Source organism: Podarcis liolepis (genome assembly GCF_965112155.1).
Source record: "Podarcis liolepis genome assembly, chromosome: 9".
Classification (NCBI taxonomy): Eukaryota; Metazoa; Chordata; class Lepidosauria; order Squamata; family Lacertidae; genus Podarcis; species Podarcis liolepis.
In genome coordinates this window covers 70,635,584-70,661,062 of record NC_139564.1, presented here as the reverse complement: position 1 = coordinate 70,661,062, position 25,479 = coordinate 70,635,584, and the positions used below count along the sequence as shown (strand labels likewise).

Genomic DNA, 25,479 nt, shown 5'->3' with positions numbered 1-25,479 from the left:
CTGGTGGTCTGTTCTTAACCCGAAACTGTTCTTAACCTGAAGAACCACTTTAGCTAATGGGGCCTCCTGCTGCCACTGTGCCACCACTGCACGATTTCTGTTCTCATCCTGAAGCAAAGTTCTTAACCCAAGGTACTATTTCTGGGTTAGCGGAGTCTGTAACCTGAAGCGTATGTAACCTGAAGTGTATGTAACCTGAGGTACCACTGTATTATTATTTGGTACTTTGAGTAGGTAAAGGTAAAGGGACCCTTGACCATTAGGTCCAGTCGTGGCCAACTCTGGGGTTGTGGCGCTCATCTCGCTTTATTGGCTAAGGGAGCCAGCATACAGCTTCCGGGTCATGTGGCCAGCATGACTAAGCCACTTCTGGCGAAACCAGAGCAGTGCACGGAAACGCCATTTACCTTCCCGCCGGAGCGGTACCTATTTATCTACTTGCACTTTGACGTGCTTTCGAACTGCTAGGTTGGCAGGAGCAGGGACCTAACAATGGGAGCTCACCCTGTTGTGGGGATTCGAACCGCCGACCTTCTGATCGGCAAGCCCAAGGATCTGTGGTTTAACCCACAGCACCACCTGCGTCCCTGTAACCCGAGGTACCACTGTATAAATATAGGTATCATTATCATCATCAACATCATCATCCCCCACCGTTTGGGCAGCCCTCACTGCACTGTGGGAAGCCTCCCAGAATCCCCCCCCATGCCCCTTTGCTATGGGAATTCGCCCCATAACCCCACCAATGAGATGGACCTTCTTTTAGAACTACAATGGTACCTTGGGTTAAGCACTTAATTCGTTCTGGAGGTCTGTTCTTAACCTGAAACTGTTCTTAACCTGAAGCACCACTTTAGCTAATGGGGCCTCCCGCTGTTAAGAACTTTGCTTCAGGATGAGGACAGAAATCGTGCTTTGGCGGCGTGGCAGCACTGTACAGTGGTACCTCAGGTTAAGAACTTAATTCGTTCTGGAGGTCCATTCTTAACCTGAGACTATTCTTAACCTGAAGCACCACTTTAGCTAATGGGGCCTCCCGCTGTTGTGTCGCTGCCACTGCACGATTTCTGTTCTCATCCTGAAGCAAAGTTCTTAACCCGAGGTACTATTTCTGGGTTAGCGGAGTCTGTAACCTGAAGCGTATGTAACCCGAGGTACCACTGTATTATTATTTGGTACTTTGTATAAATATAGGTACCATCCTCATCCTCATCCCCCACCGTTTGGGCAGCCCTCACTGCGCTTTGGGAAGCCGCCCAGAATTCCCCCCATGCCCCCTTGCTATGGGATTTCGCCCCATAATAAGATGGTTCTTTTAGAACTATTGATTGGGCGGGGTGAGGTTGTAAGGCGGGGGTTGGTGTTGGGGCGGATATGGGAAACTCCGATGGAGAGGATGGGTTCCTTGCCTCCGATTGCGCAGGGTCGGTGGGTAGCCGGCGATTTCTTAAAACTCTCCTTTGGCTGAATTATTCATGAGACCAAAAAAGAAAGAAAGAAAAGCAGAAGAAGGGGGGGGGGAGGATGAGGAGCTGGGGGGGTGGGGAGCGGGAGGCCTCGGCGCTGATGTCAGTCCGGAGGAAGGAGCCTGAGCGCACAGCAGGATCCTGGGCGCTGCTTCCAGTGCTGCAGAGAGGGAGAGAGAGGGGGTAGCTTCAGGGTGCAGCATGCTGCCTGGCTCCCGTTCCAGCCTCTCCAGTAGCAGCGGCGGCGGCGGCGGCTGCATTGCTCGGGCCACGAGCGCAGCAGGGCCAAAGGGGGACCACGCGGCGGAGGCGGCGGCCGAGGGCGCACGATGGCTAGCTGGCTGGGCAGCGGCTGTCTCTGGCTCCTGGCGCTGGCGTGCCTTCTGCAGCGCGCCCAGGTGAGGAAGCCGGTGCGGTGTCCCGCCATCTGCAGCTGCACCAAAGAGTCCATCATTTGCGTCGGAGCGGCGGCGGTGCCGCGGAGCCCCGGAGACATCAGCTCCTTGTAAGTCGAGCCAAGAAGGGTGATGGGTGGGTGGCTGGCTGGCGCGCAACGCGGCGCACGGATGGCACCAGACCTTCCCTTCTGGGGCGGCGCGTGTGCATGCTTTACTTGGGATTCCTGCATTGCAGGGGGTTGGGCTGGATGACCCTCGGGGGTCTCCCCCCCTCCGACACTCACTCCGCGATTCTAGGATTCTGACGTTCAGAGGGTGTTAGAAAAGCAAAGCACCAAACTTGCCCCCTCCGGCTGCTCCGCGCAAACAGTGCGCATGGGAAGGGAGGCGCCCGCCTGGCGTTTCCGGAGATGCCTGCGCGGTCGCTCAGCCGGGAGATGTTGTTTTAGGGCGAGCAGAAGATGCTGCTGCAGCAGGCAGTTCCAGAGATGACAAAAGACTAGAGAGGGGCGGGTGATGCGGGAGAAAAGGCCCAGCGTATGAAACTCAAAGAATTGGGGAGATGCAGTGAGTAAGTGGCCATGTTCTCACTAGAGGGGAAGAAATGATTTTCAGCTGGTCTGAACTATCTTGGAACAAATAGGATTCAGGGTCCTGGAAGTTGAGAGTGAGTTCAGTGCCTTTGGTAATGTAGGACTTTTCAACTTGCCTCGCTTTAAAATCTGCTGGGCTTCAAAACCCTCCAGTCAGTCTTCAATTCTGTTTCACTCACTGATTGCTTCTGTTCAGTCATATGTCGTCTGTATCTACAGCTATAGCACAAAGGCACACATATATTACGATGCATATATGTAATAGGTAGGAAAATAAATCCATAATATAAGGGGACGAAGAAAGCAGATCCCCATTCACTTTTCAGACAGAGGCAGTCAAATGCACACAATATTTTGGATTAATTGATAAATACAGTGAAAGGAGACCATAGAAAACTTCCAGAGGAGCAGGTTAAGAACTGTAAGGAAGGTCATGGAAAAACTGTTAAGAAAGAGCGTCATAATGATGATGGTAATAATCAAATAAGAAAAAAGTGTTGTAATTAGTTCCTATGGATTTTCCCTTGTATTTCCCCCCTCAGGAGCCTGGTAAATGGAACATTTTCTGAAATAAAAGAGAGAATGTTTTCACATTTGCCTTCCCTGCAGTTGCTGTAAGTATTAAATTTTTAATTTTTTTTATAAAAAGAGATGATCAAAGCTCTTGCCTGTGAAGAGGCATCCTGGGACTTTGAAATAACTGTTTCCAAATCACAGACTGAGACCCACGATTGGTGAATGTTAATTTCTAAAACGACGTAAAGAGCTGAGGAGTCATTGCTTTGAAAGGAAAGGAAAGATTAGTGTAGAGTCCAAAATAAATTGACATACGATTGTAAAGCTTATTCTCAAATCCAGTTTCTTTTTTTTTAGAGGTGCACATTACAAACACTTCTCTTGTTTGACATTCGATTGAAGGATTATGCTAAAATATTGGAAGGAAATTCTGCTCCAACAGCAATGCTACATTGTTGAGAGGCACCAAAAGAAATTGGATTCTTAAACACCCCCACCACAAGCAACCCCTTTTTAGTATACCTACCGGTACTTAACAGCTTCCTTCTTATATCTTTGCCATAGCAGTATAATTCCCTATTTGGTTCCTTCCATATCCAAGTTGGCTTGAGTATGCCTAGTTCCCACCATGCTTTTGAATCGCAATTCACATTGTTGTCTCAAACTCCCTGGGCCTTCCTTTCTTCTGAGAAAGAGAAGGTGCCTCCCAGGCTCTCGGTTGTGGGTGGAAAGGAAACAGGAGCCTGCTTGATGGCTTGGCAGTTGCCAAAATCCACACCCCACACTGTAATTTTATCTTGGTTTGGGAATTGTTGGTGAAGTTGACTAAACAGCAGCCGTGCTGTCTCTTCTGCCCACCTAACAACCAAGGCAGATGACCTGGCGAACCAGCCACAAAACTTGCATGGCCCACAGACTGGAAAACAGGTCATGTATATGCTTCCAATTCTCTAGATGACTCTCTTGGGAGCAATGCGGTGAACTGCCAAGCCATGCAATCAATGCCCTGTGTTACACAACAGTTAACAAAGGGATAGGCTGAGATTATTGTTGCGAACTGTGAAGATCAGCATCTTAACTTTCCTGTACAATACAATCCAATGCCCTTCAGGTTATAAGTAATTGTGGCTGACTTTCGTCCGACTTTACTGAAACTTTGGCAATCCTTATCCATTTTATGATTTGCGGTTGCTGTAATATTTGCACTCCTGTTTTGCGATAACTGTATTTTTGTGTGTGTTTAACCAATAAAATGTAGAACTTTGCAAAAGAATCAGCACAGCGCAGGCTGCAAGCACCAGCACATGCTTGTGACGCCATCAATTTGTGCTGACGTCAGTCGGCTTCTATACACACCTAGAAAGGTCTGCAGGCACCTGCTGTAATCTGCTGGAGCCTTCTTATGAATTATAGTCCGTCTCCCTGTATATAGTGCCCAGTTCCACCCAAGTTGGAACTAGGAAATCCTGTCAGAATTTCAACTTTGGAAAGAATTCAATGGTCAGGGTAGAAATTAATGGTAACTGTGGGAAAGTGACAACAATTTACCCTTAGAGTTTGTTGGTTCCACAAGCACCTCTGTCCTAGCTTGTCCCTCTGTAGACTTTTGGTCTACAGTTGCTTTACACCAGGAAGAGAGCTGGAATATACCCATCTGAGGATAAGGATGGCACCACCCATCTTTGCTTCCCTTTCCCTTGAGGGTGGAAAGAAGTCCCTAGAAATGTGTTTATGGCCTGAAAGTTGGGAGAGTCCCTGCAGATCTGCAGTGGCGCTGTGGGTTAAACCACAGAGCCTAGGACTTGCTGATCAGAAGGTGGGCGGTTCGAATCCCCGCAACGGTGTGAGCTCCCGTTGCTCGGTCCCTGCTCCTGCCAACCTAGCAGTTCGAAAGCACATCAAAGTGCAAGTAGATAAATAGGTACCGCTCCGGTGGGAAGGTAAATGGTGTTTCCGTGCGCTGCTCTGGTTCGCCAGAAGCGGCTTAGTCATGCTGGCCACATGACCCGGAAGCTGTATGCCGGCTCCCTCGGCCAATAAAGCAAGATGAGCGCTGCAATCCCAGAGTCGGCCATGACTGGACCTAATGGTCAGGGGTCCCTTTACCTTTACCTTACAGAGTTGTAGTGCAATTCTGTTCTTTTATGCATTTCTGCTGCACTGGGCTCTCTAGGATGAGCTACTCTTTTCTAGTAGTCATAGATTCTGTTCCTCTTATTCTGCTATCCAAGAGCACCTCTAACCCCCCTTTTTAATCCAATAGTGTCGTGTCTTGCCACTCTGCTCTTCCAAGGCGGTCCTGGCTTGTTCCATCGAGATTCTGAGAGCATTTTCCATACAAATCATTATATCAACATTCATATTAACATTTTCTATGGTTATTAAATGATGACCATATTTTGGCATTGATTTTTTTTTTGGTACTGTTTTACTCAGCTCTCCTTTTAAACTATAAAACATTAAACGGCACTATAGGAACCCAAGTCAGCAGAAATGCGACATGAATGTTTGACAGTGATGTAGAACTGTGACTAATCTATCTATCAATCAACCAACCAACCCTTTCAATGCATTCCATCGTGGCTTCCCAACACTCTGCCACATCCCAGTGTGGTAAAGAAACAGAACTCAGGGTACAGCTGTGCAGGCAGAAGGGGGAGGCAGAACACCCAGTGAAGTGGCCATAATCCATCATTCAGCTGAGTTGACCTCTCCTCTCCTCCAGCTGCCACCAAAAGGCTACTTAAGGACCATCTTGCCCTGAGAGGGGGTGGGGGGTGGGAAGACAGAACAGCCTGGTGAGTTGCCCAAATTTTATCTCCTGGTGTTCCAGCTAAAGTGGTCTCTCCCCGAACTGCCAGCCCATGGCTACACAAAAAACATCTTGCCCTAGGAGAGGAGAGATCTAACTATATCCTAAATAAATGAAATAAAATCCTATATTTAAAATACATTCATACCTCAGGTTGAAGTAGCTTCGGGTTGAGCGTTTTCAGGTTGCGCTCCGCGGTGACCCGGAAGTAATAGAACGCATCACTTCCAGGTTTCGCCGCATGCACAGACGCTCAAAATGACGTCACGCGCATGCGCAGAAGCGGCGAATTGCAACCCGCACAGACGTGGGTTGCATTCGCTTCAGGATGCAAACGGGGCTCCAGAACGGATCCCGTTCGCATCCAGAGGTACCACTGTAAATGGCTATCATTCATTCCTATGGGGGGAAGTCAATCACTGCACTTGACGACAACATTCTGGTGGGCCACCAACATGCCCAGTCCCTCTAATATTGAGGTGACCTAGCTATCACATACAAGGCACATCCTGGAAGGGAGCAGGGTTCCACTTTCTCCACTTCCTGCCATTCACAAAGTTGAAAGATTCAGGACAGGAAAAAGGAAGTATTTCTTCATGGAGCACAGAAGGCAGTGGTGGCCACCAAATCCTATGGTTTTAGAAGGGAATTGGACAAATTCATGGAGGATAACGCTGCCGGTGGCTACTAGCCAGAATGGCAGTATGCTTCTGAATACTAGTTGCTGGAAACCACAAGAGGGGAGCCTTTACTTTGAAAAAATTAGAGTGTTCAAAGCAGGCCGGTCACCAGAATACTCCAGCTAGGAATAATGGAATAGGACTCTGGTTCTGTTTTGTTGGTGTTCGGAACTGGGGCCATGATTAAGAGGGACGGCCGGGGGCATTCGTATTGTGCCGCTAGAGGTGAAATTCTTGGACCAGCGCAAGACGAACCAGAGCGAAAGCATTTGCCAAGAATGTTTTCATTAATCAAGAACGAGAGTCGGAGGTTTGAAGACGATCAGATACCGTCGTAGTTCCGACCATAAACGATGCCGACTAGCGATCCGGTGGCGTTATTCCCATAACTTACCTTTGTTGATATCTACAGGAGCCTGGCTAAAGGAGCTTTAAACACTGAATCTTGCTTTTGGGCACAGTTTGATTGAATTTTCTGTTTGTGGCTTCTGTAGTAGATCTTGTACACAGCTCTCTCAATTTTTGGATTATTAATATAAGATTTAGAACGTAGAATGGTTTGGTAGCATTTTGTGTGCCGCTTATGTGCTGCTTACCTTTATACTGGCCTTCCTACTCGTGGGCTTCCCACAGGTAGCTGGCTGGTCGCTGTGTGCTGGACTAGATGGGACATTGGCGGGCTCTTAGTTCTTATGTCCTACTACCTACAGAGTCATATTTGATAACAAAGCAATGTGTGCTTAGTTGCACCAAAGCAGGGTGAGAGAGTATTAAACACTCACCGATGACTTGTTAATGGTTCTTTTTGTGCATTCTGAAGAAACTGACTAAGGGAAATTCAGCTTTGTCTAGCATTTCTTCACAGTGCTTTAAATTGTATGGTGGCCTTTTAAAAACATCCCCCCTCTTAATGTTTGCATTCCGTTTTTTAGACTGCTGAATTCTAACTCATTTACTATCATACGGGATGATGCCTTTGGGGGTCTGTTCCATCTCGAGTACTTGTAAGTTCCTTCTTTTGTTTAATGTAGTAAACTAAGATTTCTTAAATGGATGAAGCTGCTCTGATGATTTACCAGTGCACTGTCCCTGAAGGAAATGTTCTTTTTTCTAGATGACATTACATGTTGTGACTCATGCGGGGCAAGTGAATGCGTGTGAACATTCTCATCTTTCTGCTTTCCACTGCAAGATATAATGTGCATACTAGGAACGAATACAATTCCCCAGCTGGCAATGCCTGGGCTCCAGAAACAGGGAGCTCTCATGCGTTTCTCCGCAGGAAATGTACATGAATTCCCATTCAGCACATGGCAACTTGCAGTGGAACGCTGACGTGCAATATTGCTTGCCTTTCTCTTTCTTCAGCACTTAACGTCTAATTATTTCCAGAGGGCTAGCTATGCTTGTCTGTTTCAGCAAAACCAACAGTCTTGCTAGTTTTTAAGGTGCCACACAGCTCTTTGTCGTTAAGCACCTTATAAGGTTTTGCACAAAACTGGAGAAGTTATAGCTTACTTTGAACATGTATTTTGTGTTACGTTTCATGTGTTAAGGGTCAGGACTCCACGCACTGCAAAGGGGCTTTGAATTGTCTTTTCACAAATAACAGGCCCCCTACCACCGATGCCACATTGGAAACTGTTTTTAAAACTGAAGGGACTTTCCAAAGCAGATTGTAGTAGGGCATGGGGTGGGGTGGGGTGTCTGCTGTTGTTTTAAAAAAATCCCACTGATCATGTTTGAGTCCTTTGGTGTGCCTGAAGTAGCTCTTTGGATCCCAGCCAACGTGATAATGATTAAGAGCTGGTGATAAATTGGGCACCTCATTCCAGCTGAGACGTATTGTGTGTGGACTCTATCGGAGAGCATTTAAAGCTCACAAAATGTGCTGAATTACTGTGAGTTCACTGTGAGTTTTCACAGAAAAATGGGAAATTTGACCTAAACAAATATATGTTTTCTAAGCGCTGTGGTCTAAACCACTGAGCCTCTTGGGCTTGGTGATCAGAAGGTTGACAGTTCGAATCCCCACGACGGGGTGAGCTCCCGTTGTTCAGTCCCAGCTCCTGCCAACCTAGCAGTTCAAAAGCACATCAAAGTGCAAGTAGATAAATAGGTACCGCTCCAGTGGGAAGGTAAACGGCATTTCCATGCGCTGTTCTGGTTCGCCAGAAGCGGCTTAGTCATGCTGGCCACATGACCCACATGAAGCTGTCTGCGGACAAACGCCGGCTCCCTCGGCCTTTAGAACGAGATGAGTGCTGCAACCCCAGAGTCGTCTGCGACTGGACCCAACGGTCAGGGGTCCCTTTACCTTTACCTAAGTGCAATCATGTGCTCTGTTGCATCCCAATTGATGCATGTCCCCCTCTGTGCCATAGAATTAATGTCAAAAGTAACAAATAAGGATGACAGAAATAGCTACAGCCTTTAATATTACCACTGTATGGTACTGTTGCTGTTTACATTAAAAAAATGGAAACACTGCCTCAGCTATGGTGTGTCATCAGCCAATACAGCGGTGCCTTGGGTTACAGATGCTTCAGGCTACATACGCTTCAGGTTACAGACTCCGCTAACCCAGAAATAGTGCTTCAGGTTAAGAACTTTGCTTCAGGATAAGAACAGAAATCTTGCTCCAGCGGCGCGGCAGCAGCAGGAGGCCCCATTAGCTAAAGTGGTGCTTCAGGTTAAGAACAGTTTCAGGTTAAGAATGGACATCCGGAACGAATTAAGTACTTAACCCGAGGTACCACTGCATTTACTTCAGTAGCCTCTTAGAACCAGGTGCCTTCCGATTAAACAAAAAAGTTGACTCCCCACTTTCTCACTGACCTCCTTTTCATTCTATATCCTAACCACAAAATCAAAATGCTCACATGCATATATCTCATGCAGCTTCAGGAGGCCAATCCATATTACATATGGTTTTGATTAAGTTAATGCCATGATGACAAGGCAGGGTTACAGATTGGGTGCAAAAAGCAAATGTATTCCCTCTGCCCAAACTTGATTTATACTGTTCCTCCATAACAAAGATCCATCCCAATTCATATTTTAAATGTGCCAAACCCTTGGTTTTATGCCAAATAGTCTTAATTTGTTGCTGGGTTGTTGTTGTTTTTATAAGAAATCGGTTTTAGTGACGTAGCCTACTTTAGCTGTGCTTTACACATTTTATGAACTTCTTTGTATGGTGCTTTGAGTTGTTTATGTAATAATAAAAAGTAAGGTATAAATGTTGAAATCAGTAAGTCCTTTTCAGTCCTGCTGATTTCAGTAGGAGAGATAATCACATGGTTTAATGGAACCAGCGGGACTTAAAAGTTCTGGATCATGAGTTTCCTTTTATATTGGTTCTAGAACTTTGCAGCTTCAACTCAGGAGAAATATAACAGCACAAGCCTATGCATGCTTACTCAGAAGTATGTCCCATTATATTCACTGGGGGTTACTCTCTAGGTGTCCGCAGGAGTACAGCTGGGAAGGCAATGTATTCATTATGCTGCAAGCTCCTGGTTTCCTTCATTTCTTTTGCACCTAGTGCCTCTTAAAAAAATATGTTTACAGTTTTCTTCCAAAAACAAAAATGTGGCCAAATGCTTGTATTGCCATTCGTGAAACATCACCAGTCCAACATGGTGATGTTATGAATGTAGGTCAAGTGGCAAAGAGTTAGCCACTGTCTAGTTGGGGCTATTTAAGCAGTATATATGTGTGGGACGCGGGTGGCGCTGTGGGTTAAACCGCAGAGCCTAGGACTTGCCAATCAGAAGGTCGGCGGTTCGAATCCCTGCGACGGGGTGAGCCCCCGTTGCTCGGTCCCTGCTCCTGCCAACCTAGCAGTTCGAAAGCACCTCAAAGTGCAAGTAGATAAATAGGTACCGCTCTGGCGGGAAGGTAAACGGCGTTTCCGTGCGCTGCTCTGGTTTGCCAGAAGCGGCTTAGTCATGCTGGCCACATGACCCAGAAGCTGTACGCTGCTCCCTTGGCAAGTAAAGCGAAATGAGCACCGCAACCCCAGAGTCAGCCACGACTGGACCTAATGGTCAGGGGTCCCTTTACCTTTACTTATGTCTGACTCACAGGGACAGTTGTTACATGACAAGCAATAAAAGCATATCGCAGCCTGACCCAAAGTCTAGCAAGAGCCCTGCTGCTCACACAAAGCTCCTGAGGGTGACTCTCGTGTGTGCACTGAAATGAGTAGTTTGGTTAATGGAGGCTTTTGTTAATCAGACCACAGCAGACACTTAAGCCAAGAAAAGTGGAATAATTGGTGCTATTTTTATAGAAAAAGAGGTGCCGGAACTCACGGCAATGGCACCCACATGAGAGGTGCCGGAATAGAGTTCCAGCGAGTTCTGTCTGGGGAAAAAGCCCTGGGAATAATGCTGTTCACGTTTTATTCAGTATTTGCTTTTGTTCTTCTACCAGACGAACTGAAACATTCTCTTTAACGTGTGTCTTTCAATCAAATCTTTCTGCATAGATTTATTGAAGGAAACAAGGTAGAAACCATTTCAAGAAACGCATTTCGTGGCCTTCGAGATTTGACACACCTGTAAGTCTTTTAATGCTACTTTGAATTATTTTATATCTTGCCCCAAACTAGATTTTCCAGTACCTGCACTGTAGATACAGTTGTGGTATATTTCTCACTTCACTTCATAAGCCGCAGTGGGCTATGCAAAAATGTGAAACAAGAAATGTTCTAGCCCTCATTGTTGGATAAAGTCATTTTCCCCCCTTATGACTAAAGGAGGAGGAGTTTTGGATTTGATATCCCGCTTTATCACTACCCAAAGGAGTCTCAAAGCGGCTAACATTCTCCTTTCCCTTCCTCCCCCACAACAAACACTTTGTGAGGTGAGTGGGTCTGAGAGACTTCAGAGAAGTGTGACTGGCCCAAGGTCACCCAGCAGCTGCATGTGGAGGAGTGGGGAATCGAACCCGGTTCACCAGATTACGAGTCCACCACTCTTAACCACTACACCACACTGGCTCTTCAAATGTTCAAAAGAATCAAATGAACCTAGAATAGGTGGTAGGAGGCAATGTATTCTGTGTTCTTCATGTGCTCTACAAGACCCTTAGATTGCAATCACCTCATGGTTTACGTATGAAGAGAAACACATTGTGTGGAGTCAATTTTAGGGGTGTTTCTTTCATGATAAATGATTACAGTCATACCTTGGATATGAGCATTTTTGGGTTGCACTCCGCGGCGACCCGGAAGTAACAGAACGCATTACTTCCGGGTTGCGTCGCTCGTGCATGCGCAGATGCTCAAAATGACATCACACATGCGCAGAAGCAGTGAATCACGACCTGCGCAGACGCGGATTGCGTTCTCTTCAGGATGTGAACGGGGCTCCGGAACGGATCCCATTTGCATCCAGAGGTACCACTGTATTAGTGTCATAAGACAATGTCTGAATATTTCACGGCTAGTTCAAAATATAAACTATTTCGTAATGTGGGGAATAAACGTGTCAGATTTTGCAAGAGTCCCAGACAAGCCTGGCATTTAGCAACATCATTAGGCATCAGCTGGGGTCTCTGCACTGGTCAAGAAGGTCGGGTCAGGGGTCTCTGACTCACCAACCCAGAACATCAGAAATTGCAAATCAACATGATAATTTTAAATATCCTTATCTGCATGTTCCAACATATGCACAAGGCAACATGTACAGTGGTGCCCCGCAAGACGAATGCCTCGCAAGATGGAAAACTCGCTAGACGAAAGAGTTTTCCGTTTTGGAGGTGCTTCGCAAAACAAATTTCCTATGGGCTTGCTTCGCAAGACGACAATGTCTTGCGAGTTCCTGCTGGTTTTTTCCCTCCCCCCCCTTTTCTAAGCCGCTAAGCCACTTATCAGCTGATCCGATCAGCAGATAAGCTGCTAAAAGCCGCTAAAAGCCGCTAAAAGCCGCTAAAAGCGCTAATCCACTAATCCGCCAATGGGCTTGCTTCGCAAGACGAAAAAACCGCTAGACGAAGAGAATCACAGAACGGATTCTTTTCGTCTTGCGAGGCACCACTGTATGTCTAATTACTTTCCCTCCTCTTCATTTCTGGACCCAATGAGAAGCAGGAAGAGCCATAATGGCTGCTCAGGGGCTTAATGAGGCAGCCAATGAGCATTTCCTGTTAAAAGCAGGAAAAACTTGTTCCTAAAGTTGATTGTGTGAGGGAGGCTGGGCATGTGGCCTAGAAGGAGCGAATGCAAATTCAGCAGGCTCATTAATGTACTTAAAATATGTAATTCTATATGCAACCTTTGTAGGTGTACTTTCTTCATCCTAAGCCACAAAAACAGAACGAAATCTGTTTGATGGCACCTTGAAACTAGTTTTTGCAAAGCTTGTCATTACAAACTTATAAACAAGAGCCGCAACGTTCTATTCTCATGAATTAAGTCAGGAGTGTTAAGGTTTCCATTAACGTTCAAGGGTTTTACGTAATTCATTCATAATCCTATTAGTCATTGTCAACATTGGGAATTGGGCATCATCCAACGGTTAACATTAGCTAAGTGCTGCTCTATTTAGTGATTATCATCTCTTCAACTATTTTAACACCTAACTTTACTTTTTCCAGTTCTTTGGCCAATAACCAGATTAAAGCTTTGCCAAGGGATGTCTTCAGTGATTTAGATTCTCTGATTGAACTGTAAGTAAAGCCAACCAAACCGTTTGTGTTGTTGTTATTGCAAGCCTGTCCTTGTGTGGGTTTCTAAACTCCGAATTTGGAATTTGGAATACAGTGGTGCCTCGCAAGACGAAAAGAATCTGTTCTGTGATTCTCTTCGTCTAGCAGTTTTTTCATCTTGCGAAGCAAGCCCATTGACGGATTAGCGGATTAGCGCTATTAGCGGCTTTTAGCGGCTTATCTGCTGATCGGATCAGCTGATAAGCGGCTTAGCGGCTTAGAAAAAGGGGGGGGGAGGAAAAAACCCCAGCAGGAACTCGCAAGACATTTTCGTCTTGCGAAGCAAGCCCATAGGAAATTCGTTTTGCGAAGCACCTCCAAAACGGAAAACTCTTTCGTCTAGCGAGTTTTCCGTCTTGCGAGGCATTCGTCTTGTGGGGCACCACTGTATTGTTTGTAGTTTGAACTGATGCTGAAAACAAATACATCAACTGGCACTTTCTTTCTGGTAGCCTGATTCCAGATTGCCAAGTGAAATATTTTTCATTACCTTTTTGCTAATGTTCTCATGATAGCAATAGTCTTGGTAATTAATTCTTCTGCATGGGTGCTTTATCTAACATTTGGATGCATGTGACCACCCACTTTTAAATTATATATTGCTAAGTAAATATATATGTTCTCAAGTAACATGTACATCACTTGAGTTGCCATCTCTCAATTATTCAACACTTGATGACTGAAAGCTGAATATATGAAATGACCCCACAAAAGAATGTGCCCTTATCCGACACAAAGAAACGTTTGCAAACTAGGGGCATTTGCACATTTTACCAAACTTTTTTCAGATCTCACTTAGAATTACAGCCCATTGACAGCATTTCCAGTGTACTTCTGGACAAATCTGATGTTAAATTGAATTACTTTGTTACTTTCCTCCATATTTCTTTTAAACCAAAAGCAGTACAGTGGTACCTCGGGTTAAGTACTTAATTCGTTCCAGAGGTCCGTTTTTAACCTGAAACTGTTCTTAACCTGAAGCACCACTTTGGCTAATGGGGCCTCCTGCTGCCACCACACCGCCGGAACACGATTTCTGTTCTCATCCTGAAGCAAAGTTCTTAACCCGAGGTACTATTTCTGGGTTAGCGGAGTCTGTAGCCTGAAGCGTATGTAACCTGAAGCGTATGTAACCCGAGGTACCACTGTATTGACAAGCTGCCACTCGGGACTGAAGAAGGGCATGTAGAGATAGGCTGCTTAACTCTTGCCTTCATTCTATCTTTCAACTCAAACTTGCCCACCTTGCAAGGGGAAAGATATGGAGATCCTTCATCTTTTCACCCAAGCGTGGGAAAGTAGCTGGGCGTGTATGTGGACAAAACGCAGGAATGGAAAGGGTTTAGCAGCCCCCTTCCCCTTCCCCCTCCAGCTGATCTTCAGTTCTCCATTCCAGTCTCTGGGGAAAACAAATAAGGAAGGAGGGTGGGAAAAGAGAGCCACAGAAATCTAGTATAGTTGACTGACTTGGTTTCGAAAAAGTGTAAGTGAATCAGGGATGGAATCCTCACAGCCATACTCTGCTTCCAGTGTCACACCAGTCACAATGCCCTAGTTTAAGCGCTTATTCAACAGTGCATTTTTGTGAAAGTGCAGATATACCAAAAGCCGCATTCAGCAGTAAGAAGAGAAGAAGAAGAAGAGTTTGGATTTGATATCCCGCCTTTCACTCCCTTTAAGGAGTCTCAAAGCGGCTAACATTCTCCTTTCCCTTCCTCCCCCACAACAAACACTCTGTGAGGTGAGTGGGGCTGAGAGACTTCAAAGAAGTGTGACTGGCCCAAGGTCACCCAGCAGCTGCATGTGGAGGAGCGGAGACGCGAACCTGGTTCCCCAGATTACGTGACTACCGCTCTTAACCACTACACCACACTGGCTCTCCTTTTAGAGATCTGCTTGGGGAGCGGCTCTGTTCCAAAATTTTAAATGTACTCAAAGGTTTATTTGCGTGGTCTAGGTTTTTTTTTAATGTCGCTAGAAATGCTTGTGATATTTTGTGGTTTATGTGAGAACAACTGGCAAGATGGGGCAGGGAAGAGCGATGGTGGAGGCTGGGGCTCTGCGGGTGCCCCACCCTGATAAGCAGCAGTGATGCTGGTTTCAGAAGAGCAGCACTGTCCCACTAAACCAGCCACTCCTTAATACAGTGGTACCTCGGGTTACATACGCATTCCGCTAACCCAGAAATAGTGCTTCAGGTTAAGAACTTTGCTTCAGGATGAGAACAGAAATCGTGCTCCGGCGGCGCGGCAGCAGCAGGAGGTCCCATTAGCTAAAGTGGTGCTTCAGGTTAAGAACAGTTTCAGGTTAAGAACGGACCTCCGGAACAAATTAAGTACTTAACCCGAGGTACCACTGTATTACCAAAAATCATAACACAGGAGGAAATAAATAAATGACTCTCCCATACGGGAAATCTATATTGCATTAACAGTGGTACCTCGGGTTACAGACGCTTCAGGTTACAGACGCTTCAGGTTACAGAACTCCGCTAACCCAGAAATAGTACCTCGGGTTAAGAACTTTGCTTTAGGATGAGAACAGAAATCGTGCTCCAGTGGCGCAGCGGCAGCAGGAAGGCCCCATTAGCTAAAGTGGTGCTTCAGGTTAAGAACAGTTTCAGGTTAAGAACAGACCTCCAGAACGAATTAAGTTCTTAACCTGAGGTACCACTGTACAGTGCTGCCACGCCGCCAAAGCACGATTTCTGTCCTCATCCTGAAGCAAAGTTCTTAACCTGAAGCACTATTTCTGGGTTAGCAGAGACTGTAACCTGAAGCATATGTAACCCGAGGTACCACTGTACTATTTAGATAGATAGATAGATAAATGATAGATAGATAGAGTGCCTTTTCCACAAGGCAACATGCATGCTGTCAATCATCCCACACACATTTTACATTTACCACAACCCTGTGAGGTAGCTGACGCTGAGAAAGTTACTTGTTCAAGGTTACCCATATAAGAGTTCATCAGAGGAAGTGGATAATAAAAATATGGTAACCTTCAGCTACCAGTATAATAATCCTTGGAAAGTATTATATTAGATCTCATAAATAATGGGAAACGATTGTTCCAACAAATTAATAAGCGTGTTCTTTAGGTTATGCACAATATACTTTGTGACAGCTTGTATTCACAGATATATTTACAGCCTAGCGTTATCTCAACATACTTGCAGCATGTTACAATCTAATATGTATCTCACCTATATAGCCTCCATTCATTTCAACATCACCACTTCCCCACCTCATGTAGAAAGCAGGGTTTGTGGGCTGTCAACTTTTTGACCAGAATCAGTTTTGAACTGTTCTAATGTTCTTTGAGTTAAATATTACAAGTAACTTGAAGAAATACTTGACTGTTGGCTCAATAACAACCTTTTCAAATCTGTTTTTTTTTATGTGTCCTTTAGAGATTTAAGGGGAAATAAGTTTGAATGTGACTGCAAAGCCAAGTGGTTGTTTTTGTGGTTAAAGATGACCAATTCCACTGTTTCTGATGTCCTGTGTGTTGGTCCAGCCGAATTTCAGGACAAGAAGTTAAATGATGTCTCAAGTTTTGATGACGAATGCACCACTACAGGTATATTTCATTGCAAATGAATAATGAGACGTCTGAGCTATGCAAGTCCACGAACCAAGAACGCTGATAAGGTGTTTTCCCAGACTGCTGTTCTGCTAGCATTGACACAAATGTCCTATTTTTAATTGTCCCAGTTTATTATTTACATGGCAAGTGATGACAGATTAGTTAAAAAGCTAATCCTTATGTCTCAGAAATCCACTCCTTTGTGTGTAAAATGTTCTCCTTCTACCTAATTCTTAATCTTCTCCTACACCCCTGCTTCCTGACACCTTCTGTTCTGTTGTTTTTCTGAAACACTTACTAGTAAGGCCTAGTAAGCCTTACTTCTGATTAAGCATATGTAGTATTGCACTGTTAGAATGGACTTGTCTTCCTGGATCTGCTCAGACAAAGGAAGTTAAGACAAGACTAATGGTAGAATTAAAGGTTATGGACAACATGGCTCTGTTGGCAAAAACCGTGATCTAGTGTCTCATTCCCAGTAGCATGTAGTGACACGATTACCCTGTGTCGTCACTTCACCACAACTGCATATTTTCCCTCTCTTGCTAGTGGCAGCTAATGTAGAGAAGCGGAGTGGGGAAACAGTTTAGGGACCGCATGCTGTGCGATGCGTCTCGCACAGGACACAGGGGAGAACTAAATATAGACAGTGATGTTTTCAACACCAGCCCTGTGTCCTTCTGTCACATCTAGTTCGACTTTAAGTTCTCCGTTTTGCTAGTATGAACCTGGATTCAAAGAATGGGCAGCTTTTTCTCCCTGCATGTGAAGCTTCAAGTGCCATTTAATACTTAATAATAATAATGATAATAATAATAATGGGATGCGGGTGGCGCTGTGGGTTAAACCACAGAGCCTAGGACTTGCCGATCAGAAGGTTGGCGGTTTGAACCCCCGCGATGGGGTGAGCACCCGTTGCTCGGTCCCTGCTCCTGCCAACCTAGCAGTTCAAAAGCACGTCAAAGTGCAAGTAGATAAATAGGTACCACTCTGGCGGGAAGGTAAACGGCATTTCCGTGCGCTGCTCTGGTTCGCCAGAAGCAGCTTTGTCATGCTGGCCACATGACCCGGAAGCTGTACGTCAGCTCCCTCGGCTAATAAAGCGAGATGAGTGCCACAACCCCAGAGTTGGTCACGACTGGACCTAATGGTCAGGGGTCCCTTTACCTTTACTACTACTACTACTAATAATAATTTATTTGTACCCCGCCCATCTGGCTGGGTTTCCCCAGCCACTCTAGGCGGCTTCCAACAAAAGATTAAAAATACATTGAAACTTCAGTGATTAAAAACTTCCCTAAACAGGGCTGCCTTCAGATGTCTTCTAAATGTCAGGTAGTTGTTTAACTCTTTGATTATGTGCAGCAGGCACACAAACCCACAAGAACTCCTGAGTTTGGGGATCCTCCTCTCTTTCACATGCATGCATGTCTCTTTTAATATTCTGATATCAGCAATAGTAGAATAGCAGAGACATCACCTTGCCAACAAAGGTCTGTATAATTAAAGCTATGGTTTTCCCAGTAGTGATGTATGGAAGTGAGAGCTGGACCATAAAGAAGGCTGATCACCGAAGAATTGATGCTTTGGAATTCTGGTGCTGGAGGAGACTCTTGAGAGTCCCATGGACTGCAAGAAGATCAAACCTATCCATTCTGAAGGAAATCAGCCCTGAGTGCTCACTGGAAGGACAGATCCTGAAGCTGAGGCTCCAATACTTTGGCCACCTCATGAGAAGAGAAGACTCCCTGGAAAAGACCCTGATGTTGGGAAAGATTGAGGAGAAGGGGACGACAGAGGACGAGATAGTTGGACAGTGTTCTCGAAGCTACGAACATGAGTTTGACCACACTGTGGGAGGCAGTGGAAGACAGGAGTGCCTGGCGTGCTCTGGTCCATGGGGTCACCAAGAGGCAGACACGACTAAACGACTAAACAGAATAGTAGGAGATGGAAATTCTTGGCAAGTCATTCACATACCTTGGACATCAAAAAACTCTCCCTGCCCCCCCCCATTTGTTCAGGTTTCATAATGGCAAAGGGCTTTGTGCTCTCCAGCATTACAAGAGCAAACTGTCAGAGCTGAGAAATCTTGTTTAGGGGGCGATATAAAAGTAGATTAGTCTTACAATAAACTCCCAAGACAAAATGCGAAATGTAAGTAAGGAGGCAGGAAGATTTATGCACTCAGTGGGAAATCTTAAGAGTGCCAGTAAATGTACCAAAAGTAAAGACTGAAATAAACTGACATCAAAATGAGAAAGGATTGAAATTTCCCTGGAGTGTATGAAGAAAAAGTGTATATGCATAGGCAAAGCCTGTTGCTATTGGTATGTCTTTTTGTAGAGGACCATGGTTTGTTGTTGTTTAGTTGTTTAGTCGTGTCCGACTCTTCGTGACCCCATGGACCAGAGCATGCCAGGCACTTCTGTCTTCCACTGCCTCCCGCAGTTTGGTCAAACTCATGCTGGTTGCTTCAAGAACACAGCCCAACCATCTTGTCCTCTGTCATCCCCTTCTCCTTGTGCCCTCCATCTTTCCCAACATCAGGGTCTTTTCCAGGGAGCCTTCTCTTCTCATGTGGAGGCCAAAGTATTGGAGTCTCAGCTTCAGGATCTGTACTTCCAGTGAGCACTCAGGGCTGATTTCCTTCAGAATGGATAGGTTTGATCTTCTTGCAGTCCACGGGACTCTCAAGAGTCTCCTCCAGCGCCATAATTCAAAAGCATCAATTCTTCGGCGATCAGCCTTCTTTACGGTCAAGCTCTCACTTCCATACATCACTACCGGGAAAACCATGGCTTTAACTATACGGGCCTTTGTTGGCAAGGTGATGTCTCTGCTTTTTAAGGACCATGCTAAGGCCATGAAATTATTATCAGTGGTGTATCAACAATGGTAAACTAACTGTTGCATGTTTAGTAGAGTTACAGCTTCTGTCATTTACTTCTCCAGAAGTGTGTAGTCATTATTTTGAGTTCAGTGGGGGCTGTGCATAAATACTGGTGACTGTTAGATTTCACATGATGGTGTGAAGATTATTTACTAACGGGTCTTCTGCATTGACCGGTCAACATGCCTAGTCTTCCAAGTGCTGTTGAGGTGTACAGGTAGACAATGTCAACCAGAAAGTATGTATACTGGTATGTCAACATAAATAGGAGATTGGGCCTGGCTGTTGCGCAGAACTGACACAAATGCCGTGCTTATTCGCTGAACCATGTTTGAAACATTTCTGATACTTTCACATTCTCTAGCATTTGCTGACCGTTATCTTCACTCACCCGACCATGTGTAAAATTCCCTGTTGATTCTGTCGGTTGGTGCACATTCTCCTAGTGCCTTCCTGTGAATGTGCACAATCACCTGTGTTTATATACATTCACCAATTCATTGATGTTGCATACTTAGTTTGAGGCCGTAGTTAAGATCATATTCTGTGAGTTGCGATTCTCTGGTTCAAGACCTGACTCAACCATGTGGGATGTCTTTAAGCAAGTAACTATCTCTCACCGAAGGGGCGTGGGTGGCGCTGTGGGTTAAACCACAGAGCATAAGACTTGCCGATCAGAAGGTCGGCGGTTCGAATCCCCACGATGGGGTGAGCTCTCGTTGCTCAGCTCCTGCCAACCTAGCAATTTGAAAGCATGTCAAAGTGCAAGTAGATAAATAGGTACCACTCAGGTGGGAAGGTAAACAGCGTTTCCGTGCGCTGCTCTGGTTGGCCAGAAGTGGCTTAGTCGTGCTGGCCACATGACCCGGAAGCTGTACGCTGACTCCCTTGGCCAATAAAGCGAGATGAGCGCTGCAACCCCAGAGTCGGTCACAATTGGACCTAATGGTCAGGGGTCCCTTTACCTTTACCTCTCACCACCACTACTGCTCATGGGCATAATATATTGGCCTACTATGCTGTAAGGATTATGGAAAATGTGGGGAAAGTGGTATATAAATACTAAAAAAAAGATATTGTTTATATTTACTCCATGTATTGTAACCTGTAAATATCACACAGCAAACGTCAGGCTGGTGGCCTGTAGTCTTTGGTGGGTAGAAACTTGCATAGTAACTGATCAAAGGCTTTTTGAACATGGCAGTCAGAAGAGCATCATCCAGCCACACTGTTGTTACTTCAACTGATCAACAGCGACACATGAGAGTGTTGGATAAAATCAGCAAAATGTGTTCTAGTTTTTAAAACAACTGCAGGAGAAGGAAAATGCTGAGAAAGCAAAGCAATTCTATTAGTGAAGGAACAATCTGACAGCCCACCTCTAGAAAGGAAATGCATTTTTTAATAGAGTATTCCAGCAGTGTGAAGTGAAATTCTTTAGAATCCATACTGTGAAACAAATTGCTGGGATGCCCTCCTTTGCTACTGACTTCTGTCATTTCAGAGCAAACTGGATACATCATTTAAGACTTTCCTTTTCAGTCCCCCCCCAAAAAGGGTAGAATCACCTGTATATATTAGTTAATTCAAAATTTCATAGCTTTAAGACTTACAAGATACTGTAGGTATCAGAAACCAGAAGAGACACAGAGGATATAGTCACAGAAAGGCACAGTGTGTGGAAACATGTGTCTTTTAGCACATAATATATCATTGGAGTTAAGACCTGTAGGACATTGTCAGACTCATGTCTTTAACTGTGCAGGTCTGCTTCTGATCAGGTGAAAGTGACTTCAAGTGAAAAAAAGGAGTAAGGTAAAGGTAAAGGGGCCCCTGACCGCTAAGTCCAGTCGTGGCCGACTCTGGGGTTGCAACGCTCATCTCGCTTTATTGGCCGAGGGAGCCGGCATACAGCTTCCGGGTCATGTGGCCAGCATGACTAAGCTGCTTCTGGTGAACCAGAGCAGCGCACGGAAACGCCGTTTACCTTCCCGCTGGAGCGGTACCTATTTATCTACTTGCACTTTGACGTGCTTTCGAACTGCTAGGTTGGCAGGAGCAGGGATCGAATAATGGGAGCTCACCCCATCGCAGGGATTCGAACCGCCGACCTTCTGATCGGCAAGTCCTAGGCTCTGTGGTTTAACGCACAGCGCCACCCGCGTTCCCCCCAAGGAGTACATGGGTTTAAATTCATACTTCATTCTGCTGTTCCCCCCCCCCCCGAAGACTGTTCCCCAAAGTAATTTTTCCAAGCCAGGGTTTTCCAGAGAGAAATCAGCGTAACGTGTCTGTTTTCTTTATGTTTTCTGCCATGTTCAACTGTAACATTTTTGTTGTTTTTAATTACAAACATTTCTTTTCAGATTTTGTGGTTCATCAGATTTTACCCTACCAGTCAGTTTCAGTGGACACATACCACTCAAACAATGACGTGTATGTCGCCATTGCCCAGCCCAGCATGGAAAATTGCATGGTGCTAGAATGGGATCACATTGAGAAGAACTTCAGGAGTTATGACAACATTACTGGTAAAAATGAACACACAATTCTTATTTGTTATATTACTTAATTGATTATTAGTGCCTTTTTTTTAAGTATCCGAGTATCAGGAAAAAAAACATATTGAAAAGAATATCTCTTGCTGATCTGTGCTGAATTTAGGTTGGATCCGCTGAAAAATAAAAAATAGTTTAGTCTAGTTCACTAAAACAATGGTTATCATCATGATGGATAGAATATGAGTTCATATATTGCAGAATCCTCAGAGGGTCACAAGATGCCACACTCTAGTTTGACCAAGAAATGGAATGCAAAGCAGAGCTATGCAGCAATAAGTAAACTTGATTCTTCAGTATGGAGTACAGTAGCACTATAGACCAAAGCAGATGAAATGTTAGAGATCAAATCTCTTTTAACTCTTAAAAAAACAAAAAGCAACCCTCAGCATCAGAGGTGGGGGGGATTAAATTCAAACCTTGGAACTTGAGATAGGGGGTATTAACCCTGCCATACTTTTTCTCAATATAGGGGGGTGGGGCTTCCAGACTGTCACTATTTTGGGGTGGGATTCAATCATAAACTGGCAAATTCAGGGTATGCAATTAAAGTTGATGGGCATTTTTATGCAACAACCCAGCTTGACCAAAATACTGGATATATATTTTTGCTCTAAAGGAAGTGAGACAAAGATTCACTGGACAGTGTGGAATAATGTTTGCTTTGACACAATGTCATCTGACCTCCCCATAAGCAAATTAGAACGAATGCTCATCAAATAGCCAATGTCATCTAATCTCCCTGCAATTAGAGGTAGTGCCATCGCAGTCTTAGAGAGACAGCCCCACATATTGTTGTTTGGCCCTGCCTAGAACAACCAAGCATTCTTTGCCCCCTCTTATCTTGAGTCCTCCTCCTGAAGGTTTGAGCTGGGTGTTTTTTGGTCTCCAACCAAATCTTCATGTTCCCTCATACAAACACTTTGCTCGCACCTGTGAGGAGATGAACAAAATTGTTGCTTAGAATTGTAGAGTTGAGAGGGACCTTGAGGATCTGTGCTGGTCCCGGGGGGGGGGGGGTACCGTGCGGCATGGTCCGTGTCCGGTCCAAGGCTGACGTGGGGTCCAAGGCAGAGAGTCAGGCGTGGTCAGGAACTCTGGCAGAAAGCAGGACAGGGTGCCGGCAGGAACAGGTAACCAACGATGTTGCTCCCGCAACCTGGGTCTGGGCTGGCTGGCCTTTATCTCCTCTGAGGCATAGGGTGGCCCCGGTCCACAGGTGACTCGCCTCTCCTGGCCTGGAGGCGAGCACTCCTCCTGCGAGAACTTAGTTCCCTCCGCCTCTCTGCCCTGAGCCTCTGCAGCTCTGGAGAGGCTGGAGGGTTACTGGACCCAGAGGCAACCTCACCTTCCCCTGACAGGGCTAGGAGAGGAGCACCTGCAGGCAACGGGTCCTCCATCACCTCTGGAGCCAGACCGGATTCAGCTGGTGTCTTCTCCTGAGGATCCGGCCCAGGTGAGGGCCCTTCAGGTTCAAGCCCCAGCTCAGCCGGCCCTGGAGGCAGGGACTCCTGTGCAGGCTGGGATTCCTCAGGTTCAGCCTCTGAATCGGATTCCCAGGCCATCACAGGATCATCTAGTCGAACCATCTGCAATGCAGGAATATGTAGTTGTCCTATACGGGGACTGAACCTGCAACCTTGGCATTATCAGCACCACACTCTAACCAACTGAGCTATCCAGGCTGATGCGCTTGAGAAAAATGAATCGCAAGCCTTTGTAATAAAAGATGCGCCATTGCATTTATTCATTGACTTCTCTCACTTCAGAGGATTCTATCAATTTGGCAAGTAGGAATCCACAATGACCAACTCAAAATGTTAGTCAGTCACTTCCTGCCCCTTTCTTCCTCCCATTTCCACCTTAAGACATGATGATGATGTTTTCTGCAAATGTTCTCCTTCCCTTCCCATTCTATTCTCCCTCTTTACACATGACAGCACAAAACAAGCTCCATGTTACTAGTTGCTAGATAATAAATGACAGTATGATGCTTATTGAACTGCATTAGGTCTGATTATGATAAACAGGCCCGTTAGCATACAAGAAACTGTTCCAATTCACTGTCATTCCCCATACTCCTGGGGACACCTCTGCCAAAAAATCTAGACTCTGAGCTAAAGTAGGGAGGTCTGAACTGATCTATCCTTTTATGTCTTAACTAGACTTTAGGGCAGAGATGGGGGAAATTGTAACTCATGAGCAACCTTCTGGGAGCCTTATGCCAGTAGAGAGTGGGACCAGAGGCAAAAGTAGATGGAGCAATGGGTGTGTACAGTACAGCAGGCAACACAAATGTCATGGGTTTACTTACACACACGCACGCACGCGCACACACACACACCCTCTCTTCATCCTCTATCCAAGGAAGCAATAAGTATTATTGCTGTTTAAGGACAGATTTCAGCCAAGCCAAATACTCAAAGATGGCTATAGTAAGGGATGTAGCTTAGGGCTGTATAGAGAGATTTGAGGGCTGCATTCAGCTCCCCATCCCTGCTTTAGGAGACTGTTGGGACACATCCCTCAGAAGGGTGGGGTAAGCATGGACCAATGGTACCAAATAGTATGGGAAACAGCCCTACTAGAAAAATTAACCAATAAACTGAAACTGACACGGGGACAAACAGAAGAAGACGCCTTCACCCCGGTATGGCTCCCCTTTATCATATACACAGCCCAACAAGACAATGGCAATAATCCACCAACAGCATACAAATCAATATGGCTAACCTGATCCAAAACACCCACCCACCCACCCCACTCACACACGCAAACAAAGATCACCACAGCCAATCACAAACCAACAACCACACCCTAGGCCAACCCCAACCTCTCTCACCACCAAAGGAACACAAGCAACGCTGACACCAAACTCTACATACATTAAGCAAAATAGAAACATCGCCACCCGACCCCACCCCCACCCATCTTCCCTCCCTCCACCCCCTTCTTTTCTTCTCCCCCTAATGTCTCAACAAATGAAACGGATTTGTAAAAATGTTACATGGAAAAAATACGAGGCATTACACTTACTTCTGTAAAACAAGAAAATCTTTAATAAAATAAATAAATAAAAATAAATACATCACAGAAGGGGTGTAGCCCAAGACCACCTCTAGTATAGAATCATAGAATCATAGAGTTGGAAGAGACCACAAGGGCCATCGAGTCCAACCCCCTGCCAAGCAGGAAACAATTTAAAGGAAGGATACGTACATCAGAAGGGATGGTCTAAAACAAAATCCTGAGTGT

General features: G+C 45.4%; 1 protein-coding gene across 1 annotated transcript in view; it reads left to right on the top strand.

The window, feature by feature from the left end:
• The first annotated feature begins 1,554 nt into the window (after positions 1-1,554).
• The window catches only part of LGI2 (leucine rich repeat LGI family member 2), a 28,441-nt gene continuing 4,516 nt past the window's right edge, over positions 1,555-25,479 (top strand). Inside the window, exons 1-7 of the mRNA XM_083460519.1 lie at positions 1,555-1,971; positions 3,000-3,071; positions 7,398-7,469; positions 10,961-11,032; positions 13,072-13,143; positions 16,598-16,767; positions 22,033-22,197. Coding sequence (XP_083316645.1) covers positions 1,796-1,971; positions 3,000-3,071; positions 7,398-7,469; positions 10,961-11,032; positions 13,072-13,143; positions 16,598-16,767; positions 22,033-22,197 — 799 coding nt within the window. The 5' untranslated portion in view covers positions 1,555-1,795. The remainder of the gene's footprint in view (positions 1,972-2,999; positions 3,072-7,397; positions 7,470-10,960; positions 11,033-13,071; positions 13,144-16,597; positions 16,768-22,032; positions 22,198-25,479) is intronic.